At 42.7% G+C, this 18,763-nt stretch overlaps 1 protein-coding gene across 1 annotated transcript; it reads right to left on the bottom strand.

Annotated features, from left to right (window-relative positions):
• Positions 1–6,902: 6,902 nt before the first annotated feature.
• On the bottom strand, positions 6,903–14,911 carry LOC116507092 (vomeronasal type-2 receptor 26-like). Its single transcript, XM_032215037.1, has 6 exons — positions 14,688–14,911; positions 13,327–13,618; positions 12,614–12,844; positions 10,348–10,566; positions 8,517–8,646; positions 6,903–7,807 (listed from the first exon to the last, which is right to left on the bottom strand). The coding sequence occupies exons 1-6, from the start codon at positions 14,909–14,911 to the stop codon at positions 6,903–6,905; spliced, it is 2,001 nt and encodes a 666-aa protein (XP_032070928.1).
• Between the last annotated feature and the right edge of the window lie 3,852 nt (positions 14,912–18,763).

Raw genomic sequence — 18,763 nt, 5'->3', positions numbered from 1 at the left:
CTGGGCATGTCCGCCGTCCACCCGCCTACCTGCAAGAGTACGCATGCACCATTTTTGACACATGCGCCCTCGCTGGGGGGGGGGAAGAGATGTTAAATCCTTGGACTTATGAATGACAGCTCGGCAACAGCCAGGCGCACTGGAACCAATCAGGCACAACCTGCAGTTGCCGGGCTGTCAAACGTGCAGCTATTGGTCTCCCTATCTGACAGCTCCGTATAAATAGCTGTCCGACAGGGAGGCAGTGCCGGTCTACTTGTTCATGGTTGCGTATGCCTGTTAATAAAGTTGGTTGTGTTTAACTCATCTCAGACGCCTCTAGCCTCGTTCTTCTAGGGAACTTAACAAAAATTGCTCCCCTTCCCACTCAATTTTACTTTAAATCCCTTCAAATAAGTTGAGCCCATCATTTTCTGAATATATTCCATCCAGTTCTGTGCGATGCATTCCAGGACTCAACTTGGCCAAAAATTCATGAAATTGGGAGGTGGGATTGTATCAAAGCATAAAGAATGGACCTCTGTGTCCATTGAAGTCATAAATCAGGGCAGGCAATGTGTGGAAAATAAATTTTTAGAGGTGTGGGAAAGTGTTAGCAATTTCTGAAGGTTTCTTTTCTCTCAGCTTCTTCCCTATTTGAGGAATGTCCACTTCAACAACAGTGCTGGAGATGAAATCTACTTCACAGAAGATGGACTGGGATCTGCTCGTTATGATCTTCTCAACTGGGTTCTCCTCCCTAATGAATCTTTTGTCCTTATGAAAGTTGGAAGAATAGATTCTGGGGCTCTTGCAGGACATGATGTCACCATTAACTCTGATGCAATTGTCTGGGCAAAAAAGGTGAGATGGAAGGTAAAATAAGTCCAGTAAAAGACTCATTCTCTTCTGGGGATTAAAAAAATCTCCCTGGCTGGAAAACAGGTTACAGAATCAAAAAGTTGACACCGTTTCATGAAAAAGCTGTTTTGCATGTAACATATGTGAGGTCTGATTTATTACAGATCAAAAAGGGTGGAGATCAGGAAGAAATTCTTTTTGAAACCTAGGATGCAGATGGAGCAGCCAAGAGTGGTTTCCATGGACTATTCCCCTTCAGCTGGATCTCCATTACTGTTTCCTTCAGAAAAGCTATAGCTCAATTCACAATCCTTCTTTTGCATGCCAATCCCCAGTTCCAAACCCCAGAATCCATTGCTGGTTTAGAGTGACACCGATCTTAATCCTCAAGAGCTTTTCCTGGTTTCTGCTATACTTGAGTTAACCGCTTCTTTTGAAAATATTCCAACGATGGAAAGAAAAATATACAAAAGAATAATTGAAGCATTGCTGAAGACATCTACAGTATTTCCTTTTAAGTGATTTCCATGGATCATTCTCGTTCAGTTAAATCCTCCTGGTTATTTGTTTTAGAAAAGCTGTAGCTTAATCAAAGCTTCCTTTGGCTGATGAAGTTCTAGTTCCAATCTCCAGCATCTTTTGGAGGGTTGGGAGGATCATTCATTTGAATCAGCCAGGAGATGCTCCTGGTTTCTGGTAGTGAGCAATTTCTTTTGAAGTTATGGTGAAGATGGAAAGAGGAATATGGAAATAAATAAAGGAAGCATGTTAGTTGCTTAGGTCATCTCAAGCATTTCCCCTTTCTCTTTCAGAAAGTGCCCTTTGCCAGGTGTGGCATGAAACGGTACCAGGCAGGAGAGAGGAAAAATGTTCCAGAAGGGGAGCAGGTTTGCTGCTACCAATGTAACCCTTGTCCAGAAGGGACCATTTCTAATTAGACAGGTAGAGCACACTTTCAGTGAAGATCTACCAGGGTCCATTCAGATCTACCAGGAAACCATTCAGCAGAAATAAATATCAATTGTGTTGACATTTTTGATAGATTGACATTCATCAAAATATGCAGGCTTTTCAGAAGAATCTTGGTTAGTGGATCTAAACTGACCTCCCCCCCAAGCCATCCTTCTTTTTCATTAGCAATTTAATGCAGGATACATTCGGGACACAATTCATGAATTCCTAATTAGACTTTCTATTCCTACTCTTACGTCTAACTACATCCAGGAAAACCAGAGACCAAGCTTTTCATGATGCAGTGGGCTTGAGGTTGAAGCTTTGATTTTCATTATTTAAGGCGTGTTATTCTGTCAGCACCATCAGTCTCCCACGAGATAGACTTGTTGGAGAAGAGGGAGATCCATCTAACTATTTCTGCCTCCCCTTCCCTGCAAAAAGATTGCAAAATGAAAAGTAGAGAACTTGATCCCAAAAAGGTGAAAACATAATTGTCTCACACTAACCTGTCCCCAAGATAATCAATATTAAAGGATGATTTCTTCTTTTTGATATTCCATGAAATGCAAAGTACTCCTCATTTCAGATTCTGAAAGCTGTGATTCCTGTCCAGAAGACCAATACCCCAACAAGGAGAAGGACCACTGCATTGCCAAGAAGATCCACTTCCTTGCCTATGAAGATCCCCTGGGATATGCTTTATCTTCTCTCGCTCTGTCTCTCTCAACAATCACATTAGGAGTGCTGGCAATTTTCCTTAAATGTCACGATACACCGATTGTCAAGGCCAATAACCGGGATCTTACTGACATCCTCCTGGTCTCCCTCCTGCTCTGCTTCCTCTGCTCCTTCCTCTTCATTGGGAGACCCAGAAAACTCACTTGTCTGTTCCGACAATCTGCCTTTGCCATTCTCTTTTCCCTTGCAGTTTCCTCTGTCTTGGCAAAAACTGTCATGGTGGTTCTGGCCTTCATGGCTACCAAACCAGGGAACCAGACAAAGAAACTCTTAGGAAAAACACTGACCAATTCCATTGTTATAGCCTGTCCCCTGGTCCAAGCTGTTCTTTGTGCCACCTGGCTAGTAACCTCTCCCCCATTTCCCAATGTGGACTTCCACTCCTTGGTTGGAGAGGCCATCTTGGAATGTAATGAAGGCTCGGCTTTGATGTTTTATACAGTCCTCGCCTACCTTGGTTTCCTGGCCCTTGTCAGTTTCTCTGTGGCCTTTCTGGCTAGGAAATTGCCTGACAGCTTTAACGAAGCCAAGTTCATAACTTTCAGCATGCTGGTCTTTTGCAGTGTTTGGATCAGCTTCCTCCCCACCTACCTGAGCACCAAAGGGAAGTCCATGGTGGCCGTGGAGATCTTCTCCATCTTGGTCTCTGGGGGTGGTCTCTTGGCTTGTATCTTTTTTCCCAAATGCTACATTATCCTACTGAGGCCCCATCTTAATTGTAGAGAAAATATACTGAGACACAAGAATCTCTGATTTAGGCAGAGATTTGAAAATTTTATTTTGACTTTAGAGCATTTTTGTATTTGATTTCTAAAAAATATTGTGACATGAGACAGCAGCTAGTTTATTAAATCATTGGAAATCAACTGATGGGAGTAATCACAGACCAACCACTAATCACCCACACTTTCATTTTTCATTAATCTCAGTTCACCCCAGTGAAGCCCCATGAATAACTTGGAAAAATGCTTTGATCTTGAATGTCTCTTATTATCAAAACAAGCTTTAAAAATATGTTGGGTTGGTTTCAATATGTCGGGTTGTTTTGAAGCATGTTTGTTTGCATTGTTCCCTGAGGGTTTGCCAAGTTCCCTACCAACTTTTTCATTCAAATGTTTATTAGAGTTCTTTTAATTCTGCCGTTTAAATGAGCTACCACATTTTGCTCTCTATATACTTCATAGAGAATATGCTTTGTTAATGAACACAATCATGTGAAATAGATCTTAATGGATATTTTCCTGCTCCTGCTCTTTGAAATATTTTTTATCCTTTTCAAATATTGTGAAGAAGGAAGATGGTTGGTTGGAAGAAAGTGACTTGAAAATGGTCCAGAAAATGGCCTGAAAACAGCCAAAAACCCAGCAAAAAATCAGGCATGTGCATGCTGGCCAGTTGGTCTTTGTGAGTGCCAGAGCACTGGAAAAAAGCCTCAAAATGGCACAAAATGAATGGCCTGAAATGAATAGGAATAGCACTTAGACTTATATCCCACTTCATAGTTCTTTCACAACCTTCTCTAAATGGTTTACAGAGTCCATCTCTTGCCCCCAACAATCTGAGCCCTCATTTTACCCATCTCGGAAGGATGGAGTGCTGAGTCAACATTGAGCCAGTGAGATTTGAACTGCCAAACTGCAGCTAGCAGTCAGTTGAAGTAGCCTGCATTACTGCACTCTAACCACTGCACCACCTCAGCTCTAGTGAGCATGGCAGAAGCCATCTTGGAGGCTTCAGAGTTGCCACCCAATGGAGGGAGGGGAGAAATAGTTATATGGGGTTTTGTAGCTTTCCTATGGGAACCAAGGACGTTCTCACAGGTGGCTGGCCAGAAGTGGAGCCAAGTAACCAAGTGACCAGCCAGCACCTGGATTGGACAACGTGACCTGTGACTTGGGGGAAAGAGGAAACCTGTACTTTTAAATAGGTGAAAGCCCTGGGCACTTTTAGAGTCAGCTTTCGCCAGTCGTGCCAATATGATGTATCCAATAAAACTGTTCTGTGAGGAATTTGCCTGCCTCGGACTTCCACTTTCTACGGGTGCATTACTTGGAACCCTGACACACTGTACAATTTCAGACAAGTGGTTGTCCAATCTCTTCTTTAAAATTCTCAGTGTTGGAAACTGCAAAATATCAGAGATATTTATGGGCTTACTATTTCAATAATTGGTGCACCATAATTTTTATACCGTCCAGGCAGTCGCTTTCACAATAAACTACTTGGTGTTACATTTTTACTGCTAAAGAAATGAAGGAAGACTAGTATAGATCTATTTCAAGCTGCTTAGCTCTCATCAGCTAGCCATTCCCTTGATGGGATTTGAACTTGGGATGCTAACATATTAGGCAGTTGTATTAACCTCTAAGTTCTCCTCCCTTTATCAGCTGAACCATGGGAGAGATTATTTGGGTAGACCAGGTGCTTTGAGAGAAGAAGAAAAAGAACATTTAATCTCTCCCCTGGTTCAGCTGATAAAGGGAGGAGAACTTGTGGCTTAGAGGTTAATACAACTGCCTAATAAGTTAGCAGCCCAAGCAAAAATCCCAGCCAGGATATGGCTAGCTGATGAGAGCCAAGAAAAGCAATGCTGCAAAACTAATGACATTGTTGACTTGCATTATTTAAAAAGGGCCACAGCTATGGAGAATTTGACCTCGGAGAGGTTAAATGAAAAAAAATGGTCAGGAAAATTAGTTTTTAGTTTAATAGGAGTAGATAATATACAAATTGAGAAATAAAAAAATGTGTTCTTGCATCTCCCAGAGGCCCATTGTAGTTTTTCTCAGAACGTTTCTACAGCAGCCTCTGACTCCCCAGATGCCAATGTTTGTTCTAATTAAGTCCACTGTTCTCTGTAAATAAGAGAAGGGCAGGGAATAACCCAAGATTCATTATAATAATACTTTTGAATATGTTTGTAGGTATCATTTCCCCTTCCTTTCTTACACCATTTTCTCCTTTCTGAAATGTATAAATGTCAGTGCATTTCTTTGTCCTCTAAGGGGACATAATTATCATAAAACATCATCTTTAACTAGAAGCTCAGAGATATGACATGTCATAAGGGATTGTTAAAATAAGGTGTACATAGTGATATTACCTTCTAATCCTGACCACAAATTCCTACCACTCACAGGGCACCCAGGTGTCACCCCAACCACATTGCACTTCAGACTGATGCTGCCGCCACTGCCCCGTCATAGCTGGCTCACTGTGAGGAGGGTGGAGGGCTCCCGTGGCTGGCTAGGCTGAGGAGATGCTCCGCCTCTGCCTCCTCTGGAGTTCCGCTGGGCCAGGGGTAGGCCGGCGTAAGGCCAGGGGGCGGCAAAGGTGGCACCCCGCCACAAACAGCAAAGGCCCAGTGGGAGGGGAGGGGAGAGAGGGGAGGGGAGGCTGAAGAGCTTCAGCTCCCCTTGGCAGAAATGGCCAAAGCTCATCAGAGGAGGGGCAGAAAGGGGAAAGGATGTGGATGTAGTCCAGTCACACATATAAAGGGACCGTTGGGACAAAGCTGGAGAGCAACCAAACTGTTCCGAATATACTATACTTACTAAATGAATGCTATGGTAAACGACACAGCTCAATTCCAATGCAATGTCACATGAAATAATTAAATCAAAATGAAAATAAATCAAAATCTATGAAAATTCAATATAACAATGCAATCGGAAACAGTGAAATGGAATCATGAAATATTTAGTATAGCGTGTGTTGCTTTTACGTCCACCAGATGGCGCTGGAAACATTGAAATGGAATCATGAAATATTTAATATAGCATGTGTTGCTTTTACATACACCAGATGGCGCTGGAAACATTGAAATGGAATCATGAAATATTTAGTATAGTGTATGTTGCTTTTGCATCCACCAGATGGCGCTGGTTTTCAAAAAGCATGTTTTTAAAAATATCATGTTTTTACCTGTCACAGGTGTGACATCTATAGAATATACATATGTAAAAACATTCATGTATTCAAATGCAACATTGTGTCAAAATTTAAAAGCAATCAGTGAAGAACTTTCAGAGATTAGTGATTTTGAACAAACAACCATTACATTTTTATTTATATAGATAAATAATAAAATAAATTTATTAAAACAAATAAATGACTGCCATGTTGGAAACTAACGTTCACATATTTAATACAAAAGTTGACTTCTTTCTTGATTACTGGCGCCCCAATGAATAATGAAGAATAAAAGGATGGGTGATTGTTGCTGATTAACAGACACTTTGTGTTTGGTGACATACGATTATTTCCCATTATTGAATGAACAACATTTTCTTTCATTTCAGGATTTATTTTAGAAAAACGGTTGAACAAAAAAAATGTTCCTAAATCACAGTGCCCAATCTTCACATCAATCAGCAATTCCTCTCCCTCATTATATTCTCTTTACGATTCAGATTAGGCCTCAATAGGATAATGAAGCATTTTGGAAAAAATATGCAAGCCAAGAGACCAGCCCCAGAGGCCAAGATGGAGAAAATCTCCACAGCCACCATGGACTTCCCTTTGGTGCTCAGGTAGGTGGGGAGGAAGGAGATCCAAACACTGCAAAAGACCAGCATGCTAAAAGTAATAAACTTGGCTTCATTAAAGCTGTCAGGCAATTTCCTGGCCAGAAAGGCCATTGTGAAACTAACAAAGGCCAAAAGACCTAGGTAAGAGAGGACAGCATAAAACATTGAAATTGAACCTTCCTTACATTCCAAGATGGTCTCTCCAAACAAGGAATGGAAATCCATGTTGAGAAATGGGGGAGAAGTTGCCAGCCATATGACACAGAGAACTCCTTCGACAAGGGGACAGACTAAGACAATGGAGATGGTCAGGGGTTTTCCTAAGAGTTTCCTTGTCTTGTTCCCTGGCTTGGTGGCCATGAAGGCAAGAACCACCATGACAGTTTTTGCCAAGACGGAGGAAATTGCAACAGAAAAGAGAATAGCAAAGGCAGATTGTTGGAAAAGACAGGCGAGCTTCCTGGGTCGACCAATGAAGAGGAAGGAGCAGAGGAAACAGAGCAGAAGGGAGACCAGGAGGATGTAGCTGAGATCTCGGTTGTTGGCCTTGACAATTGGTGTGTCATGATATTTACGGAAAATCGCCAAGATAGCAATTGTGAGCAGAGAAAAGAAAAGAGCTAAAGAGGATAAAGCATATCCCAGGGGGTCTTGATAGGAGAGGAAGTGGATCTTCTTGGCAATGCAGTGGTCCTTAACCTTGTTGGGGTATTGGTCTTCTGGGCAAGGATCACATTGAGCTGCATCTGAAATCAAGAGTTTAAGAATCATCAGCCATGAATATTATCTCACTTTCAGAGGTGACATGACTGTCCCCTTTGTGCTATGGCTAACCCCTCCCCCCCACACCAATGGAAGTGATGGAATGAACCACTGTGCATTTCATGGTGGATCAAAAAAGACCAATCCTTCATTATTAATGATCCAGGGATACATTTGCCAACAACATGTATCTGTTGAACTCTACCTGGCCTGATCAGTTTGCTGTGGAAAAAAAGGTGTGTTCCATTCACTGTGCACTTTCATGGCTATTGTGGCTTTCAATGTCAGAGTGATGGTTTCCTGCACTTCATACTAGAACCAGAAAAAGACTGGTATCTCTTGGGTCCAGAAATTTTGCTCTTTTTGGGTGTCTGTACTTTATCTTTTTGTGTCTACTGAGAATGTTCACCGTGCAACAGAGGAAGACATAAATAGGTGCACTGAATATCACGAGAGGGAATGCTCTATTTTCCTGATCCAAAGTGATTGATAGAAAAATTGGTTAGAGAGAGAGGTTATGCACCAAGTATTTTGAAAAGTGAAAAAAGTGATCTACAGGGAGAATCCATAAGATGTACCCTGAAATTCTGAAGATTATCAATTATATGAACAATGATTTTAAAACAAATCAATATTTTGATTCGGGGAATGATTCACTTCATCTGGAAGATCTATATTTGAAGTATACCCTACCTGTCTGATCAGAAATGCTCCCATCTGGACAAGTGGAGCATTGGTAGCAGCAAACCTGCTCACCCTCTGGGACACTCCTCCTCTCTCCTGCATGGCACCTCTTCCTTCCACACCTGCCAAAGGATGCTTTCTAAATCAGAAAACAGAAATACTGTACACAACTAAAGTATTGAATGTGATTCTTTTATCCATTCCCACATTCTGTGTCCATCTTCAGATGTGGCCTGTCATAAACCAAGAACAGCTCCTGGGGAATTCAGTTCAGTGGCATTCCTGACCCACCAGTGGATGTGGGGATTGAAACTAGGACATTGGCAGAGGTGGGTTTCACATAACTTTACCACTAGTTTGCCACAAACCGAAATTGTGAGCACACACGAATGCATGCTTGCTTCATGAGTGTGTATGCCTTTTGCGCATGCACTTTGCTCCCATGTGCGGCTTGCACGCATACACATAGTTTAGAAAATGTGGCTAAATAGGACAGCATAGAACCAGGGTAGGTGGATGGGGTGAGTGGGTGGGGAGGGTTAGGGTAAGGGTAAGACTTAGGGTTAGGGTAAGGGTTAGGGTAAGGGTAAGGGTTAGGGTTAGGGTTAGGGTTAGGGTTAGGGCAAGGGTTAGGGTTAGGGTTAGGGCAAGGGTTAGGGCTAGGGTTAGGGTAAGGGTTAGGGTTAGGGTTAGGGTTAGGGTTAGGGGTCACCACTACCAGTTTGCCTGAACCAGCTGAATACCACCAGTGGACATTGACATGGAAAAGAAGACTCATGACACTGAGCTGTAGCTTTTATGAAACAATGAAAGATAAGGATCCAAGGAAACATTGTGAAGAAATCAAATTGTTGGAGAAGTCAGAGTGGGTTAGCAAAAAAGAAATGTGTGCTAACTGAAGCAGCCTTGAAGAACTTGGTTCCCAGTATGCTTTATCAATGTTTCAGTTGAATGTAACTGACATATTTTTAATTAAGTGTTGTTGTTTTTTACTGAGGATAGTAAGAGTAAAATAGCTGGGAAGTAACTTGAGCTTTGCCAATTATGAATATCTGTGCTGACATCTTCTATTACTTGGCTAAAGGGACCTCTTCATGCTACACCTGGCAAAGGGCACCTTCTGAAGGTGTGTGAAGAGTGTGAAAGAAAGAAGTTCTTGGAAAAATTGGAATGTGTTAGCAAAATAGAAACGTAGAAGACATTTCTGGTAATTGAGGCAAACTGTGAAGATCTTTGTTCTCAGTATAATTTAGCAATGTTTCTGTTGCACAATGTTTTTATCAATACAATACAATAATACAATTTTATGGAGTATAGTAACAATTATAGTAACATGGGGTTGCAATGGGTCAGACTCAACTTTGTGACTAACAACAACAAATAATAACAGTAGAAGGGCTGGGAATAAACTTGATTTTACCAATGATGAATATCTATGCTTACATCTTCTATGACCTGTCCATAGGTGTAACTGTATCATTTGGAACTCCATCTGTCTTGAAATTTTTAAAGATGAGTATACCTTATTACTTCCGAGAGGACATTTCTCCAATGCACAAGATCAAATAAATAATTAAAAAATATTTATTGCACTGCACTGAGCCTCATTTATTGATTTTGAGTGTGATTCTACAATGGGAATGGTTCTTAGAAATCACTGTTGCCTGCTCTAATGGCCAATTCAGTTACAAATTCTTTCCAATCTTGACACAAATCAGACCTCAAATGTCTTATATTAAAAGCAGGTTTGTCACCAAATGCCATGCTGTCGGATTTCCTGATTCAATCATTTGATTGGGAAGTTCTGCAACCGCAGGAGAGAGTGAATTTTCAAGCTCACCTTTGTAGGCCAGACAATTGCATCCAATCGCATGGTGACATCCTGGCCTGTGGGAGCCCCTGGATTTATTTCCCCAACTTTCAGAAGGACAATTGATCGATTGGGGAGGCGAACCCAATTGAGAAGGTCATAACCAACAGTTCCCAGTCCTTTTTCTGAGAAGGAGATTTCCTCTCCAACACCATTGTTGAACTGGACATTCACCAAATAAGGAAGAAGCTGAAACAAAAGAGAGGTTCAGAAATTGGAATAATAGACTGAAAGGCACACATAAGGCATCATGGCTTCTATCATTTTGCGGCTTCTCAGACAAAAAACAGGTTATGTAGAAAACAAACATAGGTTAGATTAAAAAAAATTCAAAAGCCTGAACAGCAAATGCACAAAATACGAGGGATAAACAAGTTGAACGAGAAATCCAACAACATGAAGGCAGACATGATACTTTTGTCATTACAGAAACTTGGTGGAATGAAACCCATACATGGAATGCACAACTAGAGGGATTTAAGAAACAGAACTAATAAAAGAGAAGGTGGAATTGTGCTACATATAAGGAATAACTAAATCTCTGCAGAAATATAGCAAGAGAATGATGAAAACCATCCTGGATGCATTTGGGTCAATGTAAAGTAAGAATGACATTACCGTAGGTTTATACTACCAGTCATCAAACCAAACAGAGGAAACAGATGAACCTTTTGCCTAGTCGCTTAACTGATATATAGTTAAATATATACACAGATACTTAACTAAGAGACTGGGGAAACATTTGTCTGAAATGATACAGAGTTTCCTGACTGAACAGAGGGCTTGGATGAGCAAACCTCCAAAGTTCTTTCAACTGTTTATTCTGTGATGGCCATCAACTTAGGAGATAGGTCTATGTCTGACAAGATAGAGGTTTTCCTTTGGTGGAGAAATGAGCAACCAGTCCATTAAATACTGGACTACTTCCCCACTACTACAAGTTCCCCTTTATCATTGGACATTTATACCATGATTTATTCAACTCCAGGTTGATATCTACATACAAAGATTTTAATTCCACACTCCAATTTTTATTGTATGGTTTTCTTCCTCTCTATATATGCATTTTTAAATGCCTATTTTAAATGTAATAGAATGCTTAAACAATTCCTTTCACAACAGTGCAGAATTCCACTGACTTTGTCTATCTCATAGAAAAAGGACCAGCATGCAGGAACCAGGTCTGACAGAATTAAGATTAAGTGAACTGTTAATACTACTTTATAATGCCTTGGTAAGGCCACACTTGGAATACTGCATCCAGTTTTGGTTGCCACAATGTAAAAAGATGTTGAGACTTTGGAAAGAGAAGTGCAACAAAAAATGGTTAGGGGATTGGAGGCTAAAACCTAGAAAGAATTGTTGCTAAAACTGGGTATGTCTAGTTTAATGAAAAGAAGGACTAGGGGAGACATGATAGCAGTGTTCCAATATCTCAGGAGCTGCCACAAAGAAGAGGGAGTCAAGCCATTCTCCAAAGCACCTGAGAGGAGGACAAGAAGCAATCGGTGGAAACTAATCAAGGACAGACACAACTTAGAACTAAGGAGAAATTTCCTGACAATTAGAACAATTAATCAGTGGAACAATTTGCTTCCAGAAGTTGTGTATGGACTGAATAAAAAATGACAGGAATTACCTGCCATGACTTAAAATTTGAAATCCTTTTTCCAAGATTCATTATGGCTGGTCTCACTCCTGATGCATACAGTGCATGTAGTCCGTGTGCCACAGCAGAAATAGCATTGTAGATATTGTAACTTTCACCTGTCATGCTTGTTTGGAACATGTAGGATGGCAAATTCCATAACTTCTCTTTTCCTGTACAGTATTTCTTCCATTTTCTGAAATAGTGACTTGGTTTGTAGAATTCACAGCCAAAGACCCGTTGCCACCACAATGGGAGAATCGCATCTCCTTGTGAGTTCAAAGGATCCAAAGAGAGGAGGGAATTGCTGAATTCTGAGACATCAACAGTGTGTTCCCTAAAATGCAGGGACCCGTGGAAATGCTTTAAAACATTCCAAGGGTCTTGAAGATGGCTTGTATGAGGTTTCCAAAAGGAAGTTACGATCCAAACTTTTGGACATAAACTTTTATCAAGTGAGTTCAGAGTCAAAAGAAATCTTGCAATAATGTCAGGGTCTGCCAAGGAAAGAATAACTTCAACATTAGCCAACACTTTGGAATGTGAAGTGAATTTCTGGATTTCCAAAGGAGAAGCATCGTGTTTCACCATTTGAGAGAAGGCCAGGCAGATCTCCTTCTCCAAGAGCAATGGCCTCAGAGTCGAGATGAATCGTTCTCCGTTGTCGCTATCACAGGCAATAAACCCAACCCAGTTCCACTGGAAATACAGGAGCAGCCAGACTAAACCCACAAATAGAGGCAATTCCTTGGGATTAATCCGGAAGGAGGAAGGATAAAGTCTTTGGTCTCCTTGCATGAACTCAAAGCCAAGACTGAGCTGAAAAAAGTGAGAATCTTCTTTAAAAGACAAAAGTAAAGATTGATGGTGACTTCAGGGATCACTATTGTCTGGTTTATTCACCCTATCAGTCAAGCTGAGTCATTTTGAGAGACAAGCTTCTTCCTTTCTTAGAAAGAGCCACAAATTAATATATTTTCACTGGTTTGATATTTCAAAATACAAGGGAAAAACCCTTGTACCTTCACATTTCGTATAGAGAATAAAATGCAACGAGGGAGTAGCTGTACTGCTATTACTATTACATAAGGAAAGAATTCCTCTTGGAATATGACATTATATATCTCATATATTATGCAAATATATCTTGACACATAAAATATAAAAAGGTTTCTAATGACATGATCAATTCTCTAAGTCATGTGCTATTGATATCTCCACTCCTTTTGGTGTCCTTTGACTTTTCTGTTCACTTCCATCGATTGTCTACTCCATTACTGTATCTAAAAGATCCCCTTTACCTGTGGGACCTTGAAGATGCTGAAGATGGAGGCCATTGGCATTGAGTATTTGGGGTCATCACCTCCAATGACAGAGAGGAGAGTGTCCCGCTGGTCACATTTATAACCTGGAACCATTTGGTCTCGTGTGGAGAGCAGAAAGAGGCTGATCAAAGAAACTCTCTTGTTCCAATTGGCATTGTCATACATGTTGAAGCCCAGAGAGATGTTGGGGAGGAGAACCTCATCCTTGTTGATCTCTCTCACTGCAAACACCAGGGCCATGAACTGCTGGTAGTTGATGGGAGTGGGTCTACAGTGAGAGAAACATTGTGAAAACCATTACACCAAAGCTTGTGTTTGATGGTAGGTTTTGCCTTGTCTTCTTTCTTCGTGCTGTTTTCTTTGGAGCAGAAAGTCTCAAATATTAATGGATATGTCTAGTTCAATGAAAAGAAGGACTAGGGGAGACGTGATAGCAGTCTTCCAATATCTCAGGGGTTGCCACAAAGAAGAGACAGCCCCACTACCCTCCAAGGCACCTGAGTGCAGAACAAGAAGCAATGGGTGGAAACTAATCAAGGAGGGAACCAACTTAGAACTGAGTAGAAATTTCCTGACAGTTAGAACAATTAATCAGTGGAACAACTTTCCTCCAGAAGTTGTGAATGCTCCAACACTGGAAGGTTTTAAAGGGATGTTGGATAACCATTTGTCTGAAGTGGTGTATGGTTTCCTGTGTAGGCTGGGGGTTGGATTAGAAGACCTTCAAGGTCCCTTCCAACTCTGTTATTCTATTCTATTTATGGGTTTTTTAAAAGATGTTTCTTGATTAACCTTGGATAACTTCGTAAGAAAGGAAAAAAGACTTTCTATCCATATCATGGACCATTTTATATCCCTCTATCATCACCCACTTCTTCACTTTGCTTTAGTGTTTGCAATCCTATCCAATTTCTCCTCTCGTAAACTAAACTTATTCTCTTAAGATATTTGTCATCCATGTAATACTTAGAAATATGGGAGAAAAAAACAGGTTTGGGTCCGTGTTAATGTCTACGTAAGTTCCCCAAATGCAAGTTTTCATCAACAGTGACATCACCACACCTGTAATAGCGTTCCTGAATTGTGTAAGGTTGTGGCAGAACACAAAGGGTTTCTTATAGTGTGTTCTATTGTCACCCTCTATGTGGTTTATTGTCTTCCTGATGAAGAATTTTGGAAAGATCAAAAATCTAGCCTATTTAAGCAGTTTGGCTCTTTATAGAGAAAAGCACAAAGATTCTGACTACACTGGGAAGTTCAAATAGCACAAGAATAAATATTTCTGAGCAAACACAGCAAATAATGGTCTGGATATTTGTGCTCCAGATAAAACTTACAAATATGGAAGAGAAAATGGGTAGGGGTCTTTGTTAAAGTCCAAATAAGGGTCCCAATAGTTCCCCAAGTGCAGATTCCCACCAATAATGAGATCACCAGGCCTGTAATACTGTTCCTCAATCTTGTAAGGTTGTGGCAGCACACAAAGGGTTCGCCTCCTCTTAGCAATGATTGGAGGCAGGAGCCAGAAGAGCAGCAGCAGCAGGAAAGGCAACCAAATCATTCTTGTCACTTTCCCTCCTAGATCAGAAGTCAAGATTGTGCAGAAGTTGAACTGCAGGCTTCACCAGAGCTTGAACAGGGTAAACTCAGGGCATGGCACTTGGGTGGATTCAGGGGAAATATATCGGATATGCTTCCTCTGACCTGTATTTCAGATGTGGCCAAAGGGAAAGGACAGCTGAGTCTCTTCAAACCCAGGAATTAGCTCTTTGCAAGACAAGGTGAGGTGGCATTGTCTGCCCCCACCTGGAGAATTCTGAGCTTGTTTTTAAAGCAGGTTTTATCTTGGAAGATGTTTGTGGCTTGAAATCCACTAGAGTATCTTAACAACTATCCTTCTTCTGATAATTGCAAGGAAAAGCAATAGTCCCGCCCACTTAGCATTCCATTTTGTTTGTATACCAGAAAGGGAAAAAAACATGTTTGTGTCTCCTGTTGCCTATCCACAGAGCAGCTGAGCTTGAAAGTCAAAGTGAAGAGAGGAATTCACTTAAATGAAACTGAGCACCTGAACCCCGAGGTGGAGTTTGGCCTGTTCCATAGTTTGTTCCAATAGGATGAGTGCTGATGGGTTGGGGTGGCACATGAAATTCAGTTTTATTCTGGCAAGTGTGAGTAATCAAACCAATGGTTGGATGGAATAGCTGGTTTATTTATACCCCTTGGCAAAGGAAGAAAAATTAGTTCCCACCTCCTCGCGTTGTTCCTAACAATCATCAAGAGACTTTTCTCAAGATTTTAGGCCCCTTAAACTCTACAGGAATGTCATTTAAAAACTGGTTAGAGCCAGAAAGGTTTGTCTGCTGTGCTTTTCTTGTTAAGTGGGCTTTCTTCATTGTTGACTGTTGTGGGAAAGATACCATCACTCCTCACGAACCTCTGGATCGGATGGGGTAACAAGAATGAATGCATGGTTTTGAATCAGAGGACCCACAACAAATAATGAAGTTCTTATTAACCAGAAAATGCTGGCAGGACTCCCTCCAAATACTGAGAAAGAGCCACCCAACTACAGCTAAGACCTGCAAGAGAGACTAAAACATAAGCAACAGAGGATGCAAGAATACGTATTCATTGGTGAGAGTGATGGGTTTCAAAATATTTTAGAACCTATTCTGTAGGTGTGGCCTGTTTTGTGGGAGTGGCTTGGTGGCCATGTGATTGGGTGGGCATGGCTTGGTGATTGTGTGACCGGGTTGGCATGGCCAACTTGGAAAATGTGATGAAACTCACTTAACAATGCTCTTGATTAGCAAATTTTGGGCTCAATTGTGGCCATAAGTTCTCTTTCTTTCTTTCTTTCTTTCTTTCTTTCTTTCTTTCTTTCTTTCTTTCTTTCTTTCTTTCTTTCTTTCTTCTTTCTTCTTTCTTCTTTCCTTCTTTCCTTCTTTCCTTCTTTCCTTCTTTCCTTCCTTTCTTCCTTCATTTTGTCTCTCTTTCTTCCCTTTCTTTCTTTTTTCTTCCTTTCTTCCTTTCTTTCTCTTTCTTTTTTCTCTTCCTCTTCCTTTCTCTCTTTCTCTTTCTATCTTTCTCTCTCTCTTTCCTCTCACTCTTTATCCATTCCTTCCTTCCTTCCTTTCTTGTGTGCATCTCTCCCCCTTCCTTCCTTCCTTCCTTCCTTCCTTCCTTCCTTCCTTCCTTCCTTTCCCTCTTCCTTTCTCTCTCTTTCTCTCTCTCCCTCCTCTCTCCCACACACAGATCCCTTCAAATTATATTCATAGATATATTCTATGAACTAAAACCGGTGCCCAATAAATCCTATGATCACGGCATTCTGTGTCCTACAAGGCAATTCACAGAGCTCCCAATTCAGCCTCTTACCGCTCTGGGGGTTAACCGAATATGGTTAGTCATCTTGTTATCTCTTGGCCTTGGTTCCTGCCTTTTTAGCAGAGCGGCAGAGAGGGTTAATTTCAAACGGCTTTTTTTCCTTTTGCCAAAGCCAGATTTCTCTGCTGCTGGGTGGGTGACCTGGTGGGTGCCCAAAGGTATTGGGCATGCCACGGAAGGCATGCACGTCACACAGAGAGAGAGAGAGAGACACAGTGCTTGCCACAATGCATGGCGCATGTTAAAGGGGGACTGGATCAGCTAGGAGGCTGGCAAAAAAGAAGCATGTTTCTTTGCTGCTGGGGCTCGCAGAGCAAGGAGGCGGGGACTGGCCAGCACTCTCTTCATTTACTGCTCACCCCTGAGGCCCACCAGCTTCAGCTCCACCTGGCTGGGTGGCTGGCTGGGAAAGTGTTGAGGGGGGAGCGGCGGCCATCATCTCCGCTTCTTTTGCAAGCTGCGGTAGCTGAGAAACAGAGGCTTCTTTTTTGCCAGCCTCCCAGCTGATCCAGTCCCCCTTACCCATGTGCGGGGTGTTTTGTGTGTTGGGGGGAAATGGGGGGAAATCCATGCAGAGGGAGGAAAAATGCATGGATTCCCTCCCCCCCCTCAATTGGAAATGAGACAGCTGTCAAAGGGAAGGGAGCAGCATGCACCACATGGGCTTGTCCAACAGCCGAATCCTCACCTTCTGTTCCTTCTTCGGCTGTTGGACAAGCCCACATGGCATGCGCTGTTCCCTTCTCTTTAACACCCACCTTGTTTCCAATGGAGTGGGGAATCCATGCAGAGGGAGGAAAAATGCATGGATTTCCCCCCACCAATTGGAGATGAGGCAGCTGTCAAAGAGAAGAAAGCAATGCACACCACATGGGCTTGTCCAACAGCCGAATAAGGTTGTGAGAAGCCCATGTGGTGCACACTCCCTTCTCTTTGACAGCTGCCTCAGAGGGAGGAAAATGCATGGATTTCTTCCCCACCCCCATTGTAAACCAGGTGGCTGTCAAAGGGAGTGTGCACCATGTGGTCTTCTCCCAATCCTCCGCTCTGGCAAAAGAAGTGGGTGGTCAGGGCAAGCCTTGCATGGACAAGCGGGAGGGGAGTGAATGAGCGGCAACTGGGGTGCAGGGGGAGCGAGCGGTGGGGGGGCAAGCCAGGGGAGGCAGCATTCCAGTGTGGAGCCTCCTGAAGCTCAAGTATGGGAAGGCACACTAAATTTCATGAAGTGGTATGCATGTACCGGTGAGTACCAGCTAAAACCCACCCCTGGGCCAGATCAATGTCCCTTGTGCCAAGGGGTGGGACCAGGGTGGGTTCCAGGCCCTGATACACTGGAGGAGCCTCACTGACACTCTTAAGTCACACAGAGGGAGGGGAGGTGGCAGCATAGCCCACCTGGGATCCTGGACAGGAAGCACCCAACTCTTGAGTTCACAGTGGGACAGGGCTCTGCGGCCGAGCCCCACTTCCTTAAGGACCTGCTTGTCTCCTGCTCCAGACTGCTGTTGCTGTGTTCACTCTCCTTGCCCAGGCTACACTTCCAGGGCTGGAGGGGGCTGAGGGTCAGTGGGGCTCCTGCTGGAGGGGGATTCTGCTTGAAGGCATGGCAGGGGAAAAAGTGGGGTGGCCCTGAGATACATGGGTGCAGAACATGTTGGCCAGCTCTGGGGCTGGACTCAGATGTGGCTGAGTGGGAAGGGGTATCCTGGCTGCCACTTGTGGATGGGGACTCCCTACCCTTCCCAGGGGCAGGTGGAACAGTAGATGGGACACTCATCCCACAACTACAGTGGAACTCAAGGAGGAGATGTGGATGGCGTGGGGTGGGCCCCGTGGAGGCACCACTACCGGCAGGTGGAAATAGATGCATGGTGGGCAGCATTAGATTCAGCCTCCAAGGATGGCCACGGGGAAGCAAAAACAAGTGGTGGGACAGAATGGGCATGTGAGTGCGTGGCCACCCAGTGCACTCAGCAGGCCTGATCACATTCTTCCCCTGCCTTGGAGGGCCATCCCAGCAGTC

Source organism: Thamnophis elegans, chromosome 1 (genome assembly GCF_009769535.1).
Source record: "Thamnophis elegans isolate rThaEle1 chromosome 1, rThaEle1.pri, whole genome shotgun sequence".
In the NCBI taxonomy this organism is placed as follows: Eukaryota; Metazoa; Chordata; class Lepidosauria; order Squamata; family Colubridae; genus Thamnophis; species Thamnophis elegans.
This window is presented reverse-complemented; position numbering and strand designations above follow the sequence as displayed.

What these genes read in the sequence shown, in the direction of transcription:
- LOC116507092 (XM_032215037.1), bottom strand. Translation starts at nt 14,911, where the DNA reads ATGATTTGGTTGCCTTTCCTGCTGCTGCTGCTCTTCTGGCTCCTGCCT. An exon ending in CCATTTTCTCTTCCATATTT is followed by an intron (nt 13,619 to 14,687) that starts GTAAGTTTTATC and finishes CTCTCACTGTAG; the next exon opens with ACCCACTCCCATCAACTACC. An exon ending in GCCTGGCCTTCTCTCAAATG is followed by an intron (nt 10,567 to 12,613) that starts GTGAAACACGAT and finishes CTTTTGTTTCAG; the next exon opens with CTTCTTCCTTATTTGGTGAA.